Source organism: Xiphophorus hellerii, chromosome 15 (assembly GCF_003331165.1).
Source record: "Xiphophorus hellerii strain 12219 chromosome 15, Xiphophorus_hellerii-4.1, whole genome shotgun sequence".
Lineage (NCBI taxonomy): Eukaryota > Metazoa > Chordata > Actinopteri > Cyprinodontiformes > Poeciliidae > Xiphophorus > Xiphophorus hellerii.
In genome coordinates, this window is record NC_045686.1 from 22,081,910 (window position 1) to 22,109,379 (window position 27,470).

General features: G+C 40.3%; 1 protein-coding gene across 1 annotated transcript; it reads right to left on the bottom strand.

Moving 5' to 3' along the window:
* Window positions 1–1,766: 1,766 nt before the first annotated feature.
* On the bottom strand, window positions 1,767–27,230 carry pnocb (prepronociceptin b). The gene is made up of 3 exons (XM_032586100.1): window positions 27,089–27,230; window positions 10,143–10,399; window positions 1,767–2,681 (listed from the first exon to the last, which is right to left on the bottom strand). Exons 2-3 carry the CDS (start codon window positions 10,278–10,280, stop codon window positions 2,043–2,045), a joined length of 777 nt encoding a protein of 258 aa, XP_032441991.1. The 5' UTR covers window positions 10,281–10,399; window positions 27,089–27,230; the 3' UTR covers window positions 1,767–2,042.
* Between the last annotated feature and the right edge of the window lie 240 nt (window positions 27,231–27,470).

Below are 27,470 nucleotides of genomic sequence, written 5' to 3' on the forward strand. Positions count from 1 at the left end.
CTGCTGGCTATTTCAAAAATAAATGCCACAATGTTTGTTTGTTTTTTTTTAAATCCTACTTTAAACTGTTTAAGCTTTTGTTGTTTGGTTATTTAAACAGAAGCTGATGATCACACACGTTTCAAAGTGACCCAAATTATTAGCGTGGATTCCAAGTTTCGTGGAGGACGTTTTTATTTATTTCCGCATTTGGGTCATTTTTAACCTTCGGACACCAGAGGGCAGTAATGCTCCACAGGGAGAAGCGGCGTGGCGGAAATCTGCTCTTCACTTCTGCTAAATCAACTCACAATGTTCGGAGGTCGCAGGGAAAACGTCCACATGATGACCAAAATTTGAACAAGTACTTTATTTATTTCTACATTAATTTTCCTTTACGGTCTTTTTTCTCCCCCTGCTTGGGTTGGGCGAAATTCCGTCGAGTTTACAAAGCGCAGAAAAACCCAATTTTATCTCCATTGTGTTTAATTAATGAAATTTCTTTAAGCAGAAAATTGGACTCTCCTAGCAATAATTAAGAGTTTGTGCTTCAGCGCTCCCATGGTCTAACCTTAGTTACAAGTAATTGAACTATCTCAGAAACACGGCGCGGGTCCATTTCCAATTTAATTACTTAAATCTGCGCTGACATTCGTGAAACTTAGAATTTATAGTTAGGTTAAAGGTGGGGATTAGTTGGGAGTCTGTAGATGCGCGTGTAAGCCTGTGTTGTTGTTGTTGTTGTTGTTGTTAGTTACATTGACGAGGCGATTTCCATCCAGAACTACAGAACTAGTTTTTCTTTTAAAGAGATGCAGTGTGAAAGTTTTCACAACCCCTTGAGCTTTTCCACAACTAGATTAATACTGAGATTTAATGTTTCACCACAAGTGAGGAATGTGGTCAACAAAATAGGCCAAATTTTATTTGTCTATGTTAATTATCAAGATTTGTTATAGTTTTTTTTTTTTTTTTTAACAGTTTTATGGAAAGTTTTCCAAAAAAAAAAAAAAGAAAATCCAAAAATTTTGGGGAAAACAATTAAATAATTTGAAGTTGACTATTTTTCTTTTAGATGATGGTCTATTTTTGTCTGGACAACAAACTAGACCAAAATTTGTTGGTGTATCTTCAAAACAAAATAAACCAACATTTTTGGGGATTTTTTTTTTTCTGAAAATTTGGAAATTGTCTATTTCTCTTTTAATACGGCATATATTTTTGGATCTTTAATGAAATACAAATTTCATTTAAAATTCTTTTTCCTTTGTTGATCGGGTAAAACTAAAACAGTTACAATAAACTTTTCTTTTTTTTTTTCGTTTTCAATGTAATGCCTTTTGTGGCCTGCCAGTAGTTAACATTGGCAAATTCTTTGCCCATTTTAACTGAGTCACTTTGACCAGTTGGCTAAGGTCAATTCTTATTTTTTAAATTCCCCCAAATTTGGGGAATTTTTATTTTGGAAAAATTTGCCTACCTGGCCTGAGTCAAAAAGCTTGGAGACCACTGCACTAGATTTTATTAAGGGTTATCCGAGTAAAAGGGGATGAATAGAAATGCATGTCACACCTTTTAGGTTTTTATTTATAAATCCATAATTTCCTCTCTTTCTCTGCCGTCGTTTTCCTTCTATTTCACAACTACGAACTGCTCCGTGTTGGTCTAACACACAGAATCTCCATGAAATACACAAAAATTTGAGGTATCCTAACAAAACGTGAAGACAAGTGTAAGAAAGTGCTGCTATGGAGCTCTCTCGGTGGAAAAACATCACAAGCAGCCAGTTTTCCAGTGTCACTTGGCCCCTTTTTATTGTATCGACACACAAAAATATATTCAATTGCACTTTCTCTAATTCTTTTATTTCACAGAATGGCATGTAAAATGTGAGTTAAATAGGAGGGACATCAAAACATTCTCTGTTACTTAGGGACACGAAGAGAGGCGCGGAGGAGATGAGAGTCTGTTGTTCTGATCACGTCGACAGTTCAAATCCGAGGGAGCCGCAGAGAACTGAAAGGTGGGATGAGCTGAGGTAACCCGAAGGCGGCGGAGAGGCGTCACAGTTTGCTTTGCCTCCAGCGCCGGTTCGTGGGGAGGCCGCCGGTACCGGGCCGGCCGCTGCGGCTGCTGCTCCTGTACCGCAGCTGCTGGTTCACGTTCATCCACTTCGGACTGTTCCATTGGCGGGCGGATTTGCGGACGCCGATGAACCCCCCGTAGCGCTTCTGCAGGCCCCTGACTGGGGAGCCGATCAGCTTCCTGTACCCGTGGCGCCCCCTCTGGAAGCCGCCGAAGCGCTTGGATAAGGTGACGCCCTCGGAGCTGGCGTCCCCTTCCAGCTGGCCGTCGCTCTCGGAGCCCCGCTCCCTCCTCTGCTGGGCCTCCTCCTCGGTCAGACGGACATCCAGGCCCCGCAGGCTCCCGCCCTCCTCCGAGGAGCCCAGCGGGGAGGAGTCATACTGGACGCTGCGCTCGTTGTCCCACGGCGTCTCGTCCTGGTCCTGCTCCGGGAGCTGCTGAGCTGCCGCCGACTCGGCGTTCAGGTCGAGAGGGGTCAGGTCCGGCTCCTCCCCGGCTCTCTTGAACAGAGCGCCCCCTTCTGCTAGTGTGGGCTGGTGCGACAGCTTTACGGCGCGTCTGCACACTTCCCATGTTAGCGAAGTGGAGACATGACCCTCACACTCCAACAGACACACCTGCAGAGGGAACAGGAAGTGGGATTTAGTCCAACAGAGAGATTAAAGAGGCAGTATGAAACTTTTCTAACATATATATATATATATATATATATATATATATATATATATATATATATATATATATAATTTGCTGAAACTGTGACCTTCTGGTGACAGTTTGGTGTTCAGACAGATAACCTGTGGGAAAAAAACAAGCTCCTCCTCCTCCCAATGATCACTACAAACAACCAATCAGAGCCAGGAAGAGGGTCTTAGTGCTGCCAATCATTCTCGGTGTGGAGCGCCTCTGTTTCTTATGAAAGTTACTTTACTAAGCATCGTATTTAACCCTAATAACAGTAAAGGTTAAATGGTTAAATCATCAGAGGAGAGGTTTTGTCTCAAGTTACATTTAAAATGTAATTAATCTATGGCTGATTAATTTGAAATATATTAATTTAGTTGGTACGGACAATGCACATTAATTAACCATCTTGTAAATGCACCAGAATTAGCCAAGAGTTTGTATCTGCTGTCCGTGACAATGAGTAATTTGTCTTGCCAAAAACAAAGGAAGGCTAAAATAACTTAACTCCACAAATCAACCAAGGTAATAAATTATTTTGTAGTTAAAGCCAATAAAATTTATTATGATTTTATCTCTTATTTTATGGGAGCTTTTCAACCCAACAAATCAAACCAGAGCCCCATTTCTGGCTAATATGATGAAACCTTTTCCTCCTAGGCAAATATTTGTCAAACAGACATAGAAAAGACGATGATGTCTTTTACACTGTAAAATAAAGTTGAAAAAGGAAGTAAAATCAGAATCCAGAGAAATACTGAAAGATAGCTGGCTAAGTTCTCGTTAGCTTACCTACTCTGGACATTAGTTGTTAAGTTTAGGCTAAATGTAGATTTAAAAACGTCACATTTTCAACATTTGCTCAAAGTTTTCAGAAAACGTTTGTAGCCTACCTAGTGAAATCTCAGTCCTCCCTAAAACTTTTCACTTAGGAAACAATTGTTACTTCACAATTGAAATTTTGTTCCACAATGAATGGAACCTAAGAAATCAAATCATAACCTTATGAATGTCAAACTGCAGTAGAATATGGCTAACGTGTTAGCAAAGAGTTTCAGGTTTTCAGGAAAAAAATAAAGATCCATTAAAGCTATTAGCGACGCTAAGCTAAATTAGTGTGTGTACACACTCTGGCCCTGAAAAAACAGTTTCACTTTTTAAACTTTAAAAGTTTGGATGGGATTCAAATCGTCTTGAAATATCTTGATAACAATATCAAGATGTATTTGGAATTTTGTTGCTCTTGATAAAATGGCTACCAAGTTTGACTTTACACATCTTTTTTTATCTGAACAAAAATGAACAGGAGTTATCATCTGATAGGCTCCAATTTTGTACATGAAACTTGAGATAAAAGTCTTAAACAGCCTTCCAAAAACAAATCAATGCATGTCAAGTATTTGTATGCTCTCGTTAGCTAGTTAGCAAAGAGTTGCTAATTGTAGGCCAAAAAAATCTCATTGGAGCTCAGGTGTGTCCAACTGTTAAAAACCCATTATTCACTAATCTGGTTTTTAGTTTGCCTCAATACGTATAAAAGATAATAATTTTATCTTGTTGCAAGCTTAACTCTCTGTAGTCATAACACTGGCTTCTTTTATTCATTTAAGCTAAAAAGAAAAATCCTCTAAAATAGTAAAAAGATTCACACAGCTGAGCAGAAGTCCACTTAGGTGAAGCGAATCTTCTCTATAGGTATGTCTACATTAATAAAAAAAAAATACTTCAATAGGCCTCACAAAGTTTTTCAACTTCATAAATTGTCTTTATGACTAAATATTAAAGTATTTTACACATGTTGTAAAACGATGGCAAGCAATCCCGTTTCTTTACGGCTCTGCAGCCTGACTGGGCGGCTGCTGCGTTGTTGGGGTTAATGAGCCTTGTTACTGCCACGGTCAGCGTATACGGAAAGTTATGCACCAATATGAGATGTCCGTCACTTGACAGGCGTAAAATCTGCGACCGCAGGATGACTGACAGCACCAAATTGAAAGACGTCGCAAACTGGCCTGAAGGACAGCAGCTGAATCATTTCCTTTGTCGATACCTATTTATTTCTGATTGACTCTTCGGTTATAATAATGATGTGTTTTTCGCTCTTCAAACGACACCTGTCATATCTTACAACTTTTTAATATAGCACAGGTACGCTGTGCAGTTTTAATGACTTTCCTGTCAAATCATCATTATTCCTGACTCTTTGATTTCCTGTCAGATTTCTTAAAGGGTCACAGCTTTACTGTTTGGACATGAGATTTTGGTTTGCATTCTGAACACATTATGAGCTTTTTTCCTGTCGGCAGAAGACTTGGTGCAACTTTTTCACATACGGTAATTTCACACGGTCATTCGTTGTAATTTCATGTGATACATCCTCACAAAGCAGTGCAGAACAGCTATGGGAAAATAATGTGGAAGGTAAATAGCATTGACATTATGTAAGTTAAGTACTTTATTTATTTGTGTCATTTGCTGCCAGTACTTTCAGATACATACACATACAGGGATGTTACTGTGGTTGTGTTTTTTAATGGTCTTAAGGAAAAAAAAACACTCAGAAAAATTCACTCATTTCACATTTTTTACGTCAGTTCATAGGCACAGTAGTTCAGGGGTGTCCAATGTGTGGTCCGTGGGCCATTTGTGGCCCTTGAAATGATTACTTTCAGCCCACTGACCACAAGTCAAGAACAATAAGAAAAAAATAAAATGGATTACAAGTGTCAAAAAGTCAATTAATAGAAGAATCATAAAATATTAATGTTTGTATATGTTATAATTTTAAGAAAAAAAGGGCATAAATAAAGGCAATAAGAAAATAATGATTCTTTAAATCACAAAACAATAAATAAATGTGAAATTTGTGAACCATTAAATCATTTTAGCTCATCAAACTGGATGAAGTCCACTTATAGTTCAGATTTATTAAAACTACTAAAAACTGCGATGTTATTATTAGTACTAAAACGAGGTCATGTTACCTTGACCTTTTTGTAAAGCAAAATGGTGGAAGCTAATAAGCTAGCTGGATGCCAAGCCAAAACAACTTAAAATTGTAGTAGTTTAAATTTGCTGTACTTCATGTTGGTTTATGGCACAAAAATCCTATAAAACAAACTCAGGTTTGGGGTTATAACAGGATAAAAGGTGCAAAAGCTCAACTGGTGTGAATACGATCAACAAAACGTCGTCAAGGAACATCAACAACACCAGAATGAAAATTACAAACCTCTAGACACTTTAGGGAAAGCATTTTTCTCCCCACCATGTTCTCCAAAGAACTGTCCCCCTCTGCTTCTCTCCTTTTTACCCAAACCCGACACTCTGCGAGTTAAAAAGTTTCGAGCGTAAGCTGAGAGGCGAATCCCATTTTGCTCTTCAAAATCTCGCCCAAAACGAGATAAATTGCCGTTGTTATCGGAAGACCTGCTCGCATCACAGGAGCGAGAGAAGAGGGAGTTCCGCTGCGGATCTACCAGCGGAAATTAATTATCCGTCGTAAATGAAATGAGCACACCAAGGGGATTCTCCACGTCAGATCAATGGAGCAATCTAAAAGGAGTTTATGAGTGAGCGGAGATGAGTGTGTGTGTGTGTGAGAGAGAGAGAGAGAGAGAGAGAATTTAGTTCTGTTTTTATATACATGAGAGGACGCAAAGGCGGTTGTGGAAAACCTTTGGCTGCCGCAGACGTTTTGTGGCTATAAAGGGTTGACCCTCATATGGACCGGTGTACTACCTACTACCTACAACCAGGACACGGCTGTTGAGAGCAACTGCAGCCTTTTGAGTTTGGGTAGGGGGTCTTGGAGCAATAAATCCGTCTGATTAGCTCATTTCACGGTAGACAATTTAACTTTATTGAGAAGGGAACACACAGGTGCGTTAGCGGGCGCCGTAATTCAACCCCTGCATCTGTGCGCGCCTGTTGCCGGGTAAAAGCAGACCTTTCGCTCAGATGCAATGCAGTTGTCATTGACAAACCTGTGTTTTAAAAATGTCTGCTTTCGAACGGCCGAGCAGGAATTACACCTTTTATTTTGTTCCCTGATGGCATGACGCCAGGTGGCGAAATGAATTAAAGCGGTGCCGTCTAACAGCAGGTCGGAAGTATCATCTCCATAGTCGACGAGCTCAGGCGTTAAAAGTGCAATCATCAGAAACCAGTCTACTCGCTTGATTTGACCCGTTTGGAAACGTTTTCTAATTCTGAAGGTTTTTTTAGAAGCCCAGATTTGAAGCTCTGTTGAAAAGGAACATTTGACAAATTGTCACAAAAAAGGTCAGAATTCTAAATTTCATTCTAATCGTTAACTGGAGTACGCAGACTCAAAAAAGAAAGAAAAACCCCATCATATTCAGAACTGTAATTAAGCCAAAACTGTCATATATATATATATAAATTTGGCATAGTTGCACCAGGTAACTTTTATTAAGAATATGTTTTTTACATACATACATTATTAAAACAGTCAGCATCTCCTAACAATTTGCTATGAGACAGATAATGTGTGAAAAGATCAGTTTCCTCCGTCTCCTCCCTGAGCTACTACTGCTGTCTGAAGAAATGAACTGCTCCCAACCAAAAACAACCAATCAGAGCCAGGAAGAGGGGCTTAGCGCTGTCAACCATCCTCATGTGATTGCCTGCTAAAAGCATGAAAGGCGGAGAAACAACCCATAGTTATGGAAAAACCATTTGTCCGCCGTAATCAGTGGCTATGCTAACTAGCCTTAGCATTCAAGACCGGCTCTGCTGGCTGCAGGATTACAGAGAGCAAGGGAAGGAAAGGAAATGATGATTGACAGTGCTAAGACCAACCTCCTGGCTCTGATTGGTTGTTTCTAGTTAGCATTGGGAGAAGGGAGAGGAGCTTAATTTTTTTCACAAATTATCTGTCTTACATTATACTGTCACAACATGGAGACAGTTTCAACAAATGTATAAAATAAGTTTTTAATAAACATTGCATACTGCAGCTTTAACATGAAAATATCTTTGTAGATGTGTTCTTTTGCCAAAACTCAAGCAGCTCAGTCTTCAGTTCAAATCTAATTGAACAATTTGTCCATTTGCAACTTTGAATTTATTTGTAATACTGCATATTAAAAATCTGTAGAATGTGACAAGGTTTTTTTTATTAATTGATATAGAACAATCGATTGCTAAAATAATTGTTAGTTGCACAACAAGGTAAAAAGTTTTCCCAGCTGTTTCCTGTTTAGCCAATGACTTTAACACTAAGAGAGGGTAGACCCTCTTAACTTTTTCTAGAAAGGAAAAACTTGATTTGCTGAAGTTGGGATCAGATTGTATGGAAGTTTCAAAGAGCTCAGTTTGACACCTTTCTGCTGCCTTGTTCTGAACTGTAACACTTAGAGAACCCCAGGAATCCTGAATAAAGCCTGTCGGAGCTGCTGAAAATCCTCTAATTAAGACCAACAACACAGATAATTAGCCCAAGTGTAAACAAAACTTGGCGTTTACCTTTGAGAATAATATAATTCATTATGTAATGAATAGAAAGGCAGAAGGCGTGTGTGCGTACAGTATGTCTCCTCTATCCGTGTGTCTGCCTACTCTGGGAACAAATCAATGGGTCCTGACATTATAACAAACAGCGGCGGCCTCACACGCACACATGTTTGCGTGACTATCTTTATGGGGACTTTCCATTGACTTCCATTCATTTCTACTGCCTAAACCTTACCCTTATCCTAACCATAACCATTACATACCTAACCCTAACCAAAACTCAATTCACACCTAAATCTAACCACTGAACCAAAAACCAGGCTTCGGTCCCCACAAGGAGCAGTGGGTCCCCACAAGTATGTGTCGGGATAATGGTCCCCGCAAGGTATTACAAACAAACACACGCCTACACACACACCCACACACACACACACCCCTTCTCTCTGTCTGGAGTGGGAAACAATGGAATTGCTCTGCGGATTCCATCTGGGGCTCGGCTCAATGGGAAGGCGCCTAATACAATGAGGAGCTGATCAAAAGTGTCAGTCACCGATGTAAGCCCAAGATGATGCTACAGAGGAGCAGTCAATTACATAGTTCTATTACAACTCCATAAAGGTCCCAGCTGTCTTTCCGCGCATCATTATCAGCTAAATTAGCCGTCCTGCCGTTATCCATGGACGCCCTCGGACTATTTTTACCCCTGCTGACGTCCTCGGACTGTTTGGAAAGCCGAGTTGGAAGTTCTGGGTTTGAGAGAAGGAGGGGGGAATCTGTTCCTCCCGGTTGAGAGGCTGGAGTTGGTCACGAAGTGTTGCGCAAGTGCCGTTCATGCTTTGCAATATCAGAAGTTGGGTTGAAATAATTTGAGGATTTTTTTTCCCAGCTAAAGCCATGTCTCTCCGGTTTTCTAACTGTTCCGTCTTATGCAATAATTGTCTGACAGTAGCTAAACCACTGTGCAACGCCAACAAAAAACGTGTGTCAAATATTATGATTTTAAGCTGTAATTTTTTTTATTGATTTTAGCTTTCTTAATTTTACTGCGATAAATCATAATTGACATTTTGATTTTCAACTAATACGCTGATAATGGGATAATAGTGCAAGTTTGCCCTCTCAAACACGAATAAACTTCAATTTTGTACAGAACACTCCACGTTGGAACTGGAAGACATTTTAAATGTCCGAAATAAAATAAAATCCGGCAACCAAAAATTAATCAACAAAACAGAAATAAAAGCCTCACACAACCGAGAACATAAATAAAATGGATTATGGCGTCTCTGTAAACAAGATATTAATTATCACAATGGAAACGATCAAGCTAATTTCAATAACATGCCATTAATTGATGAGATGATTAATTGCTTATTGCGAAGAGCTTAGGTATGAAATTGAATTCTTACAGTATGTTTTAATGGTGTTTATTTAAAAAAATCTGATGACAAAAATGCATAGCATTGCTTCCATTTTAAACTAAAACTCAGTAGTGATTCCCACTGCTGCTAAAATAATTTAGCAAAGTTTTTAAGTGATGATTATACTACTGTACCTTTATTTGTTGATATTTTGTAGTTTAGAGAGAGTATTTAAATGTTTATTGTTTTAAATGACATTTATTTTTCCAGCTCTGTTCTTTAAAAGGGAAATAGTGTAACAAGCTGGTTTATTTTTTAGGTTATCTGCTCCTGTAGCTAGCCTGCAGTCTGCTGCTTTACAGTACAGATGGTCATTTCCTGAGCAACTGACAGAAATAGGCCTAAAATAATGGCCCAAGTTATTTTTCAGAACCTAATTCATCTTTTGGCAAAAAATGACACAGGCCATTATTTTTGGAAGATGATGACACGTGCGCTGCAATTTAGACCCACTAAAAAAAGAAAAAAAACAGAGCCAGCCACCCATATACTCACTATGGTATCGAAGGCTTCTTCCAGCTGTTGCTGCTGTAAGAGCAGCCCACAGGCCACGCATTCCCCCTGACAGTCACAGCGCGCGGGGGTGAAGAAACATCCCAGCAGAACCACCAGGCACCACACGGGGATCTTCATGCTCAGCACGGCCAGGCAGGCGGGCAGGCGGGCGGGCAGGGACAGACCAGAGCCCAGCAGAGATCACAGTCAGCAGCTGGAGAATCAGGGAGGCAATGCCGCTGGGATCTGGCTCCAGCCTACAAGGAGAGAAGCGCACCAGAGTGACAGCAGTATTGCATCAATTCCATTTCTTTTTTTTATAAAACCCCCAACAGATAATTAACTGGATTTGCGTGGTCAGTTGAACGCGTTGGTGGTGGAAGAGTGTTCAGCCAACATCAGGAGATGGACGTCGTGGGTGGGGATTGAGAGAGAGCGCAACCTCAAGCAATTATAGATGGGCAAATTCCAGTGGGCAGGAATCGTCCTCTGCTCCAGGGGTTGCTTCACAAATTGGACTTTTTTTTCCCCCGATTGCAGAGGTTGGGGATTTGTTGCCGTTTATAAGTGGCTGCAGGGATTATCTTTAAAGCACAACATGGGTCATCACCGGAGGCAACACGAATCGACACGCAGCTGTCTTCAGTCTGTCTGATAAACGACATACAGATGATGGCGCATATGAGTTTTTAAAAAGTTCCGACATAAAAATAGAGCTATGTTTAAAGCACAGGTGTCAAACTCCAGTCCTCAAGGGCCGCTGTCCTGCAGTTTTTAGATGTGCCACAAGTACAAAACACTGGGATGAAATGGCTTAATCACCTCCTCCTTGTGTAGATCAGTTCTCCAGAACCTTTCTAATGACCTAATTATTCTATTCAGATGTGGTGCAGCAGAGGCACATCTAAAAGTTGAAGGACAGTGGCCCTCCAGGACTGGAGTTTGACACCCCTGGTTTAAAGCTGCATTATGTAACTTTAAAAATATATTAAGATATATATATTACTCATTTGGTGAAACTGTCACCACATCCTGGCAGTATAGTATGAGAGATAATCTTTCAAAAAAACCCCCAAACAAATCATGCTCCTCTGCCTTTTCCCAGTTCTAACTAAAAACAACCAATCAGAGCCAGGAGGCGGGTCTTAGCGCTGTCAATCATTTGTGCTCTCTGCTATGCCACAGCGTCTTCCCAATAGCAGAGTCTGCTAGTAATGCTATGGCTAGTTAGCATAGCAACCAACAATTTTCCTGGAACGTTAAGTTATCTCCACCATTAGCATATTTAGCATGTATGTGAAGTTGTTTGACAGCCATAAGAGATCTTGGCTCTGATTAGTTGTTTTAGTCAGGGAGCGCTTTATTTCGAGGAGCTCAATTTTTTTCAGTGCTTGTTTCATGACATGGTGCCACGATATGGTAAATAAATAACAATTTCTATAAAAGTTACTAACTGCAGCTTTAAGTCATTATTTTTAAAAGATGAGAGATTCAGCAGGAAAGGTGGACAAATAAATTTGAGAGTCCTCTGATGTGTGACTGTGGCATTAACTGAGTGGACCAGGTGCATAGGGTTGACCTTCATTCCCCGACCCACATCTATTCTGTCGCTCCCCTCTATATCAGCCGATAACACGGAGATGATGAAGGAAAACAGCCTCTCAGAACATCACATATTGCCTGTGCTCAGCGGCTGGTCTACCTCAGAAGAAACATTTTTTGTTGCCGCAAATCTAAAACACGGCCATCGTCCAGGTAGAAGGAACCAAATGAGGTAAAGAGAAATTAGAGATTTTTATGTGTTGTATTTTGCGAACACTTCAATGCCAACTAATGAAAGGATGTAAAGGCAGCAGAAAGAAGCAGCAAATCAAATTTTCGTGAACATGATGAAAACAACCACAGATGTTTTTTTACCTGACAAACATTAATTTAGACCCACTAAAAAAAGAAAGAAAAACAACAGACCCAGCCACCCATAGTGGTTTTATGTATTCCTTTTACTCATTACCATTTATATATTAGGATCTGTGACTTGCTGCTTAATTGATGCCATAAATATAAAAAATAACAAATAATGTAATATATATAAAACATAATTATATAATTGATACATGATACACCTTAGTTTAAAGGGCTTATATTAAATACATTTTTATGTGCAAAGCTTGATATGTAATTTCAACACTGATGTCACAACCATTCCTTGGTGGATTGTCACTAATCTCCACATTAAAGAAAATAGTTAAGAATAGTTCATATAAACATTGGCTCACTGTTAAGTAACATCTCATTGCACCAATTTTACAAAATGATCCATTGTTATAGTTAGTTTTTTTGGCTGCTTTAACTTCCTTTTGATGTAATTTCATCTTGTTTATTTTGTATCCACACCTGTTGCAGAACACCTGGCATCAAGTCCTCAGTGTCTGTTTCCCAAAGTTTTCTCTAAACGTATATTAGTTGATAATTACGTTCGTCTAAACTGCGTCAATCTCCAACGTTGGGTAACGGCAAAATGTAGATGTACTGTAACCCTGACCTGAATTGTCTTGTTATATCGTTATCTAATATACCATAAATTGTTCTATTGGATAACAATATATTGATTGTATTGTTATCATATATTGATATCGTTATTGTGGAAAAAAATTATTGTGATAAGAGTTTGGATTTATCATGACATATCGCGACAGATTCCAATTAATGATGTTTTAAAACTTCTGAAATTGTCTGTATTGTCAACATTGCTACTGTTGCTATTTTCGCCACAGCTTGTTACATAATATCAACAACTTCAAAAATATGATTTGTTACTGTGTGCTTATGGAGCCATGATTGCTGTGCCATGAAGTCACAGCTATACAGTTTACAAAAACCGATGGCAAAGAAGCAATAAGCTGCAACAGATGAAAAATAGCCTTTTGGCTAATTCTGGCACATTTACAGAAATGCCAATTAATATGCATTGTCCCTACCAAAAATAAATACTTTTTTTTTTACCATCACTTTTATTAAAAAGTATGAAGATAAAATTTTAAGTCAATATCATCCACCTCTACTGGTCAGGATGTAGTCAAGTCCTAGCCGTCCTGATTTTATTATTTATTCATATGAGTTGAATAAGGCCTGTAAAAGCAACGTGTAAATACGGTTGAAAGAAGAAACCATTCACACAAAAGTGTCTAAATGTGGACAAAATGTCAAAATATGCTAACCAAGGCTAATTCCACGTATTAATTTAGACTAAACTTTAAAAGTACATACAGAGTAAAGTATATTTCTTGACTGATTCGGGACAACCACTTAACAGTAGCTAAAAACAAAACTTGTCTACGGATGTTGTGTTTGGAGGATTTTATCAATCTTTTTTTACAATTTTTTTTTTGAACGGCTAAGTCCTCAGTTTTTGTTCCCCCGCCTGTCCATAAAAGTAAAGACTTTTTTACGAAAACAGTCACGTCCTTGAGGACTCCTGCCAGAAACAAGAGCCACTTGGTGCTCAGCCAGGAAAGACTTTGTGCCTCGCTGGAACCAATTTTCCAAGCGAGAGCGTGTTCTTTAAACCTGCCTTCAGGTAAGTACTGACTGACGCAGTTTGCTGGAAAAGCTCAATGTATACCTGCAAAGTCAAAGGACTGTGGAGGAAGAACAACTTCATTCTCTGCATTCAGAGGAACCTAGCTACATGAAAAGTTTGTGTGAGAAATATTTCATCAGAAATATCACAACGTCGCCAGCCCACACAGAGCCAGTAGCGGATGTAATCAGTCACAGTGAGCCTGTATTGATAACAGTGAAGGGGGACCTTTGAGAATAAACTGCACTGCTGCTGTATTGATGAGTGCGCTGAGGTAAAAACGGATGAATAGGTAAAAACTGGCACACCGTGACCACTTCCACTTCGTCACATTACCACTTGAAGTCAGCGGTGTGTGAGACAGGTCGGGCACGGCTCCGGCAAATTTCCAGGCGTCTTTATGGGAAATCATTAAGGGAAACCTGTTTGCTTGCCTCCCTGAAATGTTTTGTGTGGCGATTATTTACCCGCCTGCTGACTAAGTCCAGTTGATATTGTCATGTTCTCCCTTAAGTGGCCCTTTCTAAGTTAAACAAATTAGCACAGGCCCAGCGTGGGCGACGAATGCACTCCGGTGTTACAAAGACGCAGCATTCACACATAATAATTCCACTGAAGTATTTTAATATGAGGTGACATTTCAAGCTTCCATCCAGACGCTTTTGTCAACACCGTTATTAATAAACAAAGTCATACAATATTCATAGTAATTAGATAAAAGGCGTCCGTAAAATTGCCTGCATGCATTTAAGCATTGGCTTTCAGCAAAGCATTGTGTTCCCAGTCTTTTAAGTATCCGTCCTGTCCTCTGGGGAAATAACCTAAACAAGTCATCAAAATATGAAGAATTTCCCAATCAAAAACTGCTCCTTGTTCAGCAGAAGCTCGAGATACAAGTTTAATTCATCGCGTAAGTACATCTGCTGGTATTTCAAACGTATTTTCCCTGTTCAAGTTAACTAAAATAACTTTCATCTATTCCAGCCCTGTAAAATGTGACCAAACCACTCTAAAATGACCAAAAAAAACCCCCACATTTTTATTAACAAATAACACAAGCCCATCTCCTCGTAATATATTTTTTCAGCTTCGCACTGAAACTCCGTCATAGGGAATAACTTTACTGTACAAGGCAATTTGAAAAAAAAAAAAAACACACCGCAAAAATCATCTGGAAAAATTAACTTTCTAAGACATGATTGTCCTTTTATTTTTAATTTCACACATATTGTTACATTGACTTTCATGGACGCAGGAAGCTCGATTAGCTTGCTGGGTTTGTTTTGTGAGGAAGCCATCAACACATCATGCAAACCCACAATGGAAAATCCCGTTGATGTTCTGGACCAATAGACATCCATCTACTTGTCCCTCAACAGTGATCCAAATGTCATGATCTGTATTGACGCAGTGCATGTTAAAGTGACATGCATATGTCACTTTAACTGTATATCTCACTTACATCTGTTTGCACACCTTTTACCCATAAACTATGACACACTTAACCCCATCATTGTTCAGCAATTTCTCCCGTAAGCTGAAAGCGGCCTGAGATTATTGCCCAAACGGGGCATGTTGAATGCAGAGTACACACATATGAGTATGTTTACAACACGACGGTATAACTGCAGAAGTCCCATGCTGGCTGTGATGAAGGCTATTTTGACAAGCTTTAATTTTTGTGTCTTCGTTTTGTCAGAAAAATGCCATCAGGTACAGATTACGCTCTGCCAAGTGGAAATGTGTGCAGAGCCAAACAATAAGCCTGAGATTATCTTTCTGCGACTACACTTTGTGTCTTTGTGAATTAGTGTATGTTAAATAAAAATAACAGGTATAACAGCTGGGGATTTTACACTATTTACAGCAATGATATGTTTGAATTGTGCTAGGAAGAAGTAGAAGCTTGTTAAATCAGGTTGGTGGATCCATAATTGTTTTGTCCTTGAACAGTAGTCTTGACTATGACGTGGTCTCGTCATCTGAAACCCCCTTTTCAAACTGGGTGACGTTTGGACATTACTTTATTTCTACGCTAAGACTATTCCACAGATTTACTCCGCAAGACAAAATGTTTCCAGTAAAGAGCTGGAGCTGAAGGAAAAACTGTTCACTTAATGAAAGTATAGAACAAAAAGCCACTGAAAGGAGCAAAACTGACTGGACATGGGAGTACAAGGAGTAGTAAGTGAACAGCAGCAAGATTTTCACAGTTGATGTTGGAAGCATGTTGGAGTAACATTAGTTCTTTGTTGATTTTTTTAAATAAATATATATTTTTGAAAAATGTTTGGGCAATTGTCCTTCTCTCGTCATGGACGCTGTGCAGATTGAATGATTCTTGCTCTTAACTTCTTCACTTTCGGACCGTTGCTATGATGCATAAAAGTGGCAACTCTGTTGTTTTTAAAAACTGGGATCCGCGAATTAGAACCCTGCACACTCAAATATTACCTGAACTTTGACCCCCCCCCCAAAGACCAGAAGATTTGAAGAGGAAGCTTCATGGATGCAGAGCAGGACCAAAGAGCAGAGAGAAGAAGGAGGAAGTTCAAACCATCTCTTCCATCCGTCTCGATGAAATAAGATCATATCTACAACTCCACCATCGCTCCGCCCGGGTTTCTAACCATACGACCAGACAGAGATTTAAACAGAAGCAGCAAAAGCAGATGAGATGGATTAGAAATGCTTGTCAACAACTGAGAGTGTCATCCAAGACATGTTGCTGTAAGCCCCTTCTCCATTGTTAAGTCTAATTTTAGCCAGTTAATGTCTAGCTTGGTTCTAGCAAAGTTGGGTGTCTCCATTGGTGGTGTTTTCCTCACTACGTGGGCGAACCTTGAGCGTGCAGGAGCTGTGGTCGACGTTACAATGGTGTCATTTTGTACCAGTAGGCGGCCAGTTTTTCCGAAATCTCTTGGTATATTTGTACGTTGCAGGTTGCCCCGTCAAGTTGATGCTATATGCGCTCTTCCAGAAGTATCGCCATTTCTCACCCAGTGCCGTAAATCCAGTTAGAAAAACCAGTCTCCCAATCAGATGCGCAAAACTCAGCTTGAACCGGCTTGTACCATCCGTGAGGTGGTTCCAAAAATCGGAAAGAAACCGTGCCGGATCTGCAAATTGAGACAAAACTCGCTGGAGCTAACTGAGGGAGAACCGGTAAAGCCAAGCCTGTGGAGACGGGGCTGCAGAAAATGATCTCTGCTGCCCAGAAATTCAGTTGTTAGCATGTCAGTCAAGCAACAGTCTTCATTCAGAGAGCCACAGGAGATCCTTCCTACAGACAGCATCACCATTCACGACTCTTTGAAGATATTTAGATGATAACATTTACAGCAATTAATTCCCCTTTTCGGTATTTAAAGTATTTTTGAATTGAATCGAGTCGAAAAAGAACTAAATTTAAGGCTGAACACAATAAATCAACCAAACCGTGATTGTTGAGACAAACCTTTGTATTTTTGCCTTGTTGATTCACATAAAAAAATATATTTTATGTCCTTCAGAATAATACATCTTTTCTTTATAGGCATTCGGCTGTGTCAAAACCATCATTGTGTTATTTTAAAGACGCTCTTTGGCTTCCTTCACCCCTCCGTTCAAACACCACATTGCACTTTAGCTGCCCATTATCTCAGATCAATGCACTCTCCACCAGTGATTACACGGCGCGTCGACATAAAACACTCACCAATCTCTGCATATAAAGATAAATCAAGTGTCGCTAATGGTTCCGCGAGATGTTATTGGTAGAGCAGAAATTCTAATCATCTCTCCCTCCTAGAGAGTGACCGCATCGTCGTGCCTTGGTTCTGGACTTTCGTTAAGGTTGGTTAAGATTACTAATGGAAGAAACTGGAATCTTTCGGAATACGTTGCACAAGAGGAAAGAGTCCCATTATAATACCAAATGTTTCAAACAAGAGGGAGAAACATTGGGTAGGTGGGCTGAAGAAAGAGGAGTAGAAGGAGGTAAGGAAGAGAGTGAGGAGGAGGAGGGAGATGGGGAGAGACAGACACATAGGGACCTCTGGGTTATCTGTGCATTAACAGACTCCTCTTTGCTTTTCAGCTCCACGCAGACAACTAATGGATGAGATAGAGAGCGTCAGGGCTTTGTCAGGATCGAGGCACCGGGCTTTTCTTCTCCACCACTCACAGTCGTGACATTCTGGCGCCCTCGATGCCCTTCACCGGAGCTTCTAATTTAGCCTTATTCATTCCCACCAAGTTTGTTCTCCATCCGCATAAATAGCAAATCTCATCCATTCAGCTGTCTTCTTTTTATTTATTTTTTTTTAAAGAAAATAAAAGTAGAGGCATTGTGAGACGTCCTCTATCTAATAGCAAGACAACAAGGCAGTAGTAGGGGGGAAAAACTGATACACTGCCTTCCTGTTTTGGTGAAACAAAAGCCTGGATAGGGGAGAAGTATTTTTCAAAGTCTGCATTAGGCAAAAAAACACATTTTAATCTGTTTTTTCTCCAATACAATACGGTCCATAAGGGTAGAGTTAAATAAGGACTTCTAAAAAGTTTAATGGACCTTCTCTGCTCAGTTTCCACTCAAAGAAAAGGTATATAATACCTCCCTTTTCTGACTGCCGGAGCGTCCCTTTGAAAGACCATAAACCAACGGTATCAGACATTTCTGCTCCCGCGTTATTATCCTCTCCGACAAGAAATGGACCCAGTTAATAAAACCAAATGCATGAGAGCAGTGGCCCTTTTGTGACGGCCTCCTTGCTAATTCAACAGGAAGAACATTTCTTTTGAAAACATAACATTTTCAAGGCCTTTGTTAACTCTAATGGAAGCGCGCGACCATGCGCTTGTTTCAGAGAGATGCAGGTAAAAGCATTCTTCTCCACGAGATGGAGGGACGCGTCTAAAAACAGCGCCGCATCCGGCACTTCATTAAAGTCCATTTTCCCTTCGCTTTCATGCCGGCATTCATTAAGGAGGACAAGGTCGCTTCGGCGGGGGCACGATGACGGAGATCTGTTTTCAAGAGCCACCCTTCGGGCAGCGCGCTCCCAAACTGCTGGACGGATGATGTTGTCTTCGCCTCCACAGGAAAAGGCCCCTTTGTTTGCCCATAGATCCCACTTTTGTCCCGCTGCCGTCAGTCAAAGATTAGCCCCATCGCGTCCATCCCAGCACTCTTGCTGTCAGACAGATTATGCAAATGAGGCGAAACGCTAAAGGTTGAAGAGTGAAACGGCATGCAAATTTATAGGCAAGAGTGGCCGATATTTATTTGTGAGTGGCAATATCAAGATGGAGGGCTGAATCATTACTGCCAGTGTTGTATAAAGTACTGAAATCTCAGAGTCAAGTAAAAGTACAAGTACCTCTCCAAAATATGACTTTGGTAAAAGTCCAAGTCACTGACTGAAATGTTACTTGAGTAAAAGTCTTAAAGTATTTGAAACTTCTTGTACTTAAGTATGGAAATTACTGTAAAAATGGATGTACTCAAGTAATGTAATGAAAAGTACAAGTAAAAAGTAAAACAAAGCAAATGCAGTTTGAATGACATTTTTTATATTTTGGTAAACTTGTCAAATACACTTAAAATAATGTACACAACCAAGTGCAGGCAAAATTAAACCTGCTAATAGATATGCCTGCAGGCATCATTTAGTTAAGAAAATTAGGTGCTTTACCTATAGCACAAGGTTAACTTAACCTGCTTTACAACTGAACCAGCTTCTTAGTATACCCTCCAGGACAGAAAATACAAAGTTTTTGTAAGCCTTAAGTTTTCCCTTCAAGTAAGGTCAGTGCTGAAAATGAGAAAAATAAATAGTACAGAAAATGCGGCCAACATGAAGAAAAAGAGCTGTTACGATTACTCTACTTCACAAATCAGTGAATCAGTCAATCCTACAGTCAGTAGGTGGTGCACACAACTGGTCATTATGCAAAAGAAAAAAAGAACTGGGAGGAAAATGCAGCTTATTGGCATCTGTAAACCTGGTTTTGAACTTGCTTGCCTTTCCTATATTCGTTAAATTTAGTCTAAATTGCTATCGCTATGGCTTCTGTCCCCCCTTGAACAGAGGAGTCTAGGTAGCCTGCTACAGTCAACATTAGGCCTAAGCTAAATACACCACGTGTGGAACTGAAACAATGCCAAACAAAGTTCATTTATGGTCAAGATTTCACAATACAGTAGTGCCTAGTGACCAAGCTATAGTTACTGAAACACGAGGATTATAACCATTTCATAAGAAGTTACCTCGATGTGTTTCTTCAAGTTGGACGGGGAGTTTTTGTAAGATAGAATTTCCATGTGACTGCTACTGATTGCGAGACTTGCTTTGTGTTTAATGGGAGAAGCGAAACAGGTGTATCCTAATTAAAAGTAAAGAAATCAAGAAATGGCAAAAAATGTGGAATGAAGATAAGAAAGGAAGAAGATTATATGAAGTACAAAAGTCAGTTTGAATTCGAAGCATTAATGAACGAAACAGAAGAGAAGAAATAATAATTAGTAGATTAAGAGTAGGTCATACCTACTTAAATGACATGCTTTATAAAATAGGGAGGAAAAATAATGATAAATGTGAGAGATGTGGAGAGAAAGAAAATGTAGAACACATATTGATGAACTGTAAGTCAAATGAACTCAAAAGGGAAGAATTAAAGAGAATAGTTAGAAATATGGGGCATGAATGGAATCTTAAAGGTATATTAGGAAATGAAGGAAACATAACAGATATTCACAAATTAAGGAAAGCATTGTTTATTTATCTTAAGAATACAAAATTAAAAAGTAGAATTTAATAGATATGAAGTAATGCTTCTACACACTCATGTACAGTAGGTGGCGGTATGCACCTTAAAGTTGCTTGTGATCCGCCATAATAGAAAAGAAGAAGAAGAAGAAGTATCCTATTGGTGGTGATGAACAAGCCCAGGCACTTTGTTCGGTAGCCTACTTGCTACTTGCTAATCAGTAGGTGGGGTCAAAACACTTGCGTTTCTCTCTCTCGCTTTTTTGTAACGAGTAACTAAACCACACATTGAAAATGTATCGGAGTAAAAGTACGCAATTAAGTTCGGAAATATAGTGAAGTAAAAGTGAAAGTCATCAAAAATTTTCATACTCCAGGAAAGTATGAAGTACTCCAAAATATACTTAAGTAAAGTAGTGAAGTATTTTTACTTCGTTACTATACAACACTGATTACTGCAAATAAAGCAGAGATGAGAGTTTGGAGGTTCATGGCTCAAACTGTTATACGGATTATTATTGAATTCAGGAAAAACTTCTGGCCTCCGGTGGTTAGGAGCTCCTGGCTTGAATAAAAGGTCCATTTTGGCGCCTCAATAAAATATGTAAATGTTCACTATTATTGATTACTGATAATTTACCTCATCATATCTTGTTTGGTGTAAGCAGATAGCATTCTAGTGATCCGGAAGTATCTGTGCCCTCTTGTGTCAGGATGGTGGATATAAAGCATTAAGCCATTCTAAAGGGTAAAACCAAACAATGGTGATTAGTTTTGTTCTCTTCCTGGAAGTATCTTCAACTAAGGTCCAATCATCTCTTCTGTTTAAGCTAGTCTAATCAAGCTGCAAAACCAGCTAACCCTTTAAATCAGACGTTGATACTACCTTGTTTGGCAAATCAGAGGAGTGGGCTGACTTCTCCTCATTCCATTCAGTAAACACACAAAGCTATTAACAGGTTAAGTCCCTGCTTGAAGTGTTATAAAAGCAGGCTAGTGAGTCAGATGTTACTATCAGTAGTATTGTACCTGCTGTAAAGATCTTAATATATTCCACTTCAAGTACCATCTACAATAAATGTACTATGCTTGGAAACAAAACATTGTTGCTGTTCATATGCTAGTTCAGGCAAAGCAGAACAGAAATCCTTCAAGGAAGAGTTTAAAAAAAATCATTCTTGACTCAGGGTACTCAAAATCAGTCCTCAAGCGACGCAATCCTGCAACATTTAGATACATCCCATCTTCATCACATCTTGACCAAATTACTGACTCGCTACCAGGCCTCTGCAGAGTTGAATGACTGAATGCTGATGGAAAAGCATAGCCATTTGATTCTGGTGTTTTGGAGCAGGTGTACCTCGTGAAGTTGCAGCATAGTACCTCTCAAGGACTAAACTTGGCCACCGAGTTCTAAACCAGGTAGTCAAGATTTTCAGTCTAACGCTATAGTCCGATATAGTCAAAGGCATGATATGTTTTTGTTATTTTAAGCGATTCACTTTGTTTAAAAACACAACCAAGATTCTGAAAATCTGTGTCTTTCATAAAAAATTTTTTTAAAAAGTCCAAAATTTGGGATAGTAAGTCGAGTCTTCTCAGGGCTGCATTCCAAGGTTAGTAATGGATGCCAATGCCATTTTTTGGTCACTTGAGAGACAACTGACGAAGAGAAAGATTTTAAACTTTCATCCACTTACTGTAAGTCTTTTTTTAAAGGTTTACTAATTCATAAAAAATAATAAACCACAATTTCACATTGACACAAACATTCACATTCTTTGCCAGGAACCTCCAAAAACAATTAACAGTTTCCACTCATTATGCTTGAGCCGTTTCTCCAGCTTAAATGGAGACCAGCTGTTGGGAATTCAGTTATTTGGACTTGATTCGGAAAGACACACACTTGTGTACGTGAGGTCTTACAACTGGCAGTGGAGGTCCGGGTCAAACACCAAGAATGAAATCAAAGGAGTAGTCTGTAGACCTCCAAGACATGATTGACTTCAGGTACATATCTGGGGAAGGATCCAGAAACATTTCTGCTGCTCCGAAGTTTCCAGTGAGCTCAGGGGCCTCCGTCATTGGTAAGTGGAAGATGTTTGGAACCGGCAGGACTCTTCCCAGAGGTGGCCAACGTCTAATCTGAGCTAAGGCCCTTCAGTGAGAAGGGCCTTAGTCAGGGAGGTGACTAAGAACCCAATAGTCGCTATGTCAGAGCTCCACCATTCAACTGTGGAGAGAAGAGAACCTTCCAGAAGGACAACCATCTGGAGCAATCCACCAATCTGGCCTCCATGGTAGTGTTGCTGATCAAAGTCACCAGATGGGGCAGCCCATCTGGAGTTTACCAAAAGGCACCTGAGAGACTTTTAGATCAGGAGAAACAAGATGCTGTAATCTGATGACACAAAGACTCATCTCTTTGGTGTGAGTACCCGGCATCACTTTTGGAGGAAACCAGGTGCAGCTCATCACAAGGTCAATACCATCCAAAGAATCATGGGAAGAACTGTCTGACTAGTCAGGTTAGGGTAATATCTCCATAGGAAACTAAAGCTAGAAACTTGTGAGAAATAGATTTAAAAAAAAGTTCCACATGTAAGAATACTTTTGCAGACACTGTAGACTGATATGAATCTTTGAACAAAGAATACCAAATAGCATTTAATATTCAGTAGGATGTGGTTGTGTCATGCCCCCTGAAACATTTACCTGCTAAATGTTTCCAGAAAGGTTATACAAAATCAGCAGACTTAGTGCAGCATAAAAGCATATTTCTCTCTCTCTCTCTTATATTGTTCCAACAGCCAGTTGACGATATTCTAATTAAAACCTCCAACTCTAATAGCATAGCTGCAGTTTTAACCCTTTTCACCTTTAAGGGAGCTCAAATTAAGAGTCAGCAGCCATCTTACAACAGTTTATAAACTATTTACCGTGCAAAAACAAAAAGAACCTCCAATTAATTAGCTTAAATGGTAGAGATTTTCAGATCTTTGCCAAGGAAGATAAAATCGGTGGATAAGATTGATTTCACATGTAGGTATCGGCCAATCGCCAATTTCCCAAAATTGAGAAAATCAGGTGCACCCCTATTAAATTAATAGTGCGAGCAATGCAATAATGCAAAAAAACAACTTAAACACCACCTTGTAGGAGTCTGGAAGATTACTCAAACAGTCGAGCAAAAAGGAATGTTGGCTTTTAATTCTAAATTTCTTTTTAACTCTGACCACCATGAAGTCCAAGCCTCCCACAAAAACACATCCAAGACACCCGGACCTACAGGTAACTTTTTGAGAAGCTTTCAGCTTGTGAAGGATTTAGTCAGTTCGTCACAGGATGATAGTCAAAGTAAATCCATCCTGTGCAACCACTGATAAAGAATGCGTGACTCGATGGAGAGTTCAGACGACCAGGAGAAGCTGAGGTGTCGGGCCCTTCCTCGCGGGGCGCTTCCCGAAATGACAAAATCTGAGAGTGTGAGTCTAATCCGATTTGGGCGTTTTTGCCACGACTGCAGCCAGTCTCCTGACTGCGTCCGTCACCTGACCCGTAACCACATGCGTCCTCTGCGTCCACCCCCCGACAATGGCAGTCATTTTTTATGCCTCGCCAGTTCTCTCCGTCATAATCTTCTTCATATCTGCTGGAAAATCATAACCCCTGCTACTGTCTTTATCTTCCACTGCTGTTATTTAGGAAATCTCATCTAGCGCACACTGCTGAGAGAACAAATTGAGTTGCAATAATACAAAACCGTGCTTCTTTTTTTCCCCCCTCATTTCCCACAGAGGCTACGCCAACACTCATTTATCCCAAACATTAAATGGGGAACGATGCGCCTCATATTCATGTTTGTCGTCTTTCCAAAACACAATCGCGTCTGATCAAACGAGCGTATCGTCTCCACCATCTTCATTAGACATACAGGCGGGGTGGCTCTTATTTGCACCTGACGGTAGAGGCTCAACTTTTTCTGCAATCAGCCAAAGCATCAGACGAGTCCTTCATGGTGGGAGAATCACACCAGCAGTCATCTCATTTGGCCCCCACCTAGCTGGGTTAATAGCCCCTAAACAATATTACTCAAGCGCAGAGCAAGATCTCAGACAGAGCGGCTGTGTTTGGGCTGATAAACCCTCAACACAGGCGGAAGCCGATGCTTGGTTTAGATATGAGAGTCTGCAGGAGATAGCAGGGTCACTGTGCTGCGGAGTGAATTTCGATGCTTCGTCCTGCTCTAAACCTGCAGAGAAAGACAATGTTCATTTGTTTGGCTTTCATAGTTCGGCATAATAAGAACGGAGCGGCAAACACCGGGACCATCAAGGATGCCACTCCGAAATAAAAGTTAGATGACAACGTCAGAAAATATGTCAGCCGTCAGAGCAGAATGACTGCCCAACGGGTGGGAAAAGTGGAAAGCTTTTTAAATTCTGCAGAGTTAGGCGGCTGACGCTGTGTGTCATCATTGATCTGGTTGCTGTTAAGACAGCGTTGACACCTGCACGAATCCATTGGGCACGGAGTCCGAGGGAAGGCAATCTCACTCGGCCAAGACGAGCTCCTCGGTTTTGCCGAGGTGACGACAGTGAGGCCAGGGGGGAGGATGGGTGGTGGAGGGGGGGGTGTAGAAATACAGAATACAGGAGGGAGGGAGGCGCTGGCAGAGGGGTCAAACAGATGATAGATTATCTGGAGGTTGGGATCTGTTTGGGCTCAGGTCGCAGAAATCCCAAAGACGGTGGGCGTCATCCAACACGAGGCTAAATGCGATGACCTTGAGCAAAAGATAAAATGTTTTCCCTTTATGAAAATGGAAATTTCAAACAAAACAAATGATCTAATCACTTTTATTTCAGCAGAAAGCAACAGTTCTGTTATCATTCTTATTGCTGCTAACAGAAAGTATCGATATGAGATGTTATAGTTCCAGTTCAGTTCATAGGTGCTTTATTGATCCCAAACGGAAAATAAATGAGTACGTTTAATCTCTAACATTAATTTATTATTTATATTTTGATACGTAGAATTCGTAAAAATATTTTTTTAAAAAGCACCCGCAGAATTTTGTAGTATTTTTATGCAAAGAATTTTGTATCTTTTCAACATTCTTTTCTGTATACAGTAATACTGAGCATATTAGTCAGGCCACCTGCTCCGGTATCAAGCCTTCAGCAGGATTAGGGTGACTAGCCAACATGCTGCTTGTGGAAACTGTAGCTTTAAAACTGTTACCTCAGGAAGAGTTAACGGCAGCACCCTTTATTTTCCACCTCATTACAGTTCGTGTTTTCCTTAATTGAAACCAAATTTTGTTTCAAGTGTGGGAAAGTGTAGAAAAAATATTTTCTGAAAGCTAAAACAGCAACAGGTTGGGCAGGGACGCACAGTAAAGTCTACTTTCCATGCAACTGAGGAAAACTTTGACTCAATAAACGAACCGTAGACAGTCGTGATGTAGTTTGTTTGTTTTTTTAACATACTGGTGATCATTTGATCAGCGCACAACTACAAAACAGTTTTAATAGATCAAACTGAAGGCAACTTCAATTCAGACCTTCCTTTTTGAAGTTTTAAATCAAAAAATTTGATTTCTGGGTAAACTTTTTTTAATAGGCTACTCAAGGGTATTTTTGAAAACAAACTGTCGGCAACCTAAAAAGGAGCGTTTTCTATGGAAGTACTGAACAGAAAGCGAAAGAAACAAATCATTTCAGTCAATCAAATTTACTTCCAAAACACTACATTTGTTGCTGTCCTGTAAACATTTCAGTCTTCAAAATCCATTCCCCTAATGTGGAGTCGTTTATCCCAGAATGGCACATTAGGCACCCATTTTCTCCCGGTCTGCGTCTTTTTTTTCCTTTCCTCTCTGATAATGGGAAGAGATTATGCACATTCATTACCATTATCATTACAACCATCATCATTATTATGTGTTTAGCATAATAACAGAAGATCCACTTCGGAAGCCTTTCTTCCCTTTCTCTATTCCCGGACCACAGGTTGACACCGGAGCTGCTCCGGGGAGCATCGAGCGGGCTTTTGTTGAAGAGTCTTTGTGTGGTTTAATCTGACGCGCGATAATCCGACAACAGGCTATGAATAAATTGATTCAGGAGTGGCATGGTGATTAGCTCATTGACCTCTGCCGGGGCTGTTTCGGTTAATCCACCCGTCCGTTCAGGAAAATAGGAAAATTCCTAACAGTTTCAAAATTCCCTCTGATCTTATTTGCGTATTTTCTGCGTGTGTGTGCCTAGTATCGGGTGCCTCTCTGTACTTTTCTCATCATGACTTTGTCCCCTGTTAATGAAGTAGTAATCAGGTGCAACGTGCGTACTGTTGATGGTGCCTTTGTTGCCACAGGGACATAAACACACAGTAATGGAAAAAAAAAATCTTCCTCTAGGTAAGAAGGGTTGTTTACAGAACCGCCTCAGAGGTCAGATATCAAAACCATCAAACTGGTGGGAGATAAGGGGGAGAAGAAAAAAATAATCCTGAAGAGACATCTTTAAAGCGATTCTTTCATAAACCCAGGCAAACACCTGTATCTATCCGCACAGGTGAGCTCACCCTCACATGATAGAAAGTTCCCTCCTTACCTGTGGCGGTGACGTAAGGATGTCTCGGAGTCCTCCCTTCTGCAGGCTCTGAGGGGTTTGGTGTCTCGGCTCGTATCCTTAGGCTGAGGGTTTCAACAACTAAACGCGTGCCTCCTCTGAGGCTCCTTATAATGGCACACCCCTTCCCTCCTGGCTCAACCCTCCAGTTCCCTCGCCACCCTCCCCTCTCCTGTACATCACCATTCATATCACAGGAGCACAGAGGGGATGGGGCGGGAAAGAGGTGGATTCCCCCGTTCTGTTACGCAGGAGCACGAGCCAGCGGGCTGCGGTGACGTAAAGAGGCTTTGCCTACGCCACCGGTTTCATCCTCAAGTGAGCCAACTAATGGAGGTGGGGGCTCTAAAAATACACAGCACAC

Coding starts and splice junctions, on each gene's coding strand:
- pnocb (XM_032586100.1), bottom strand. CDS start 10,280: ATGAAGATCCCCGTGTGGTGCCTGGTGGTTCTGCTGGGATGTTTCTTC. Junction 2,682..10,142: donor AAGAAGCCTTCGATACCATA/GTGAGTATATGG, acceptor TTCCCTCTGCAG/GTGTGTCTGTTGGAGTGTGA.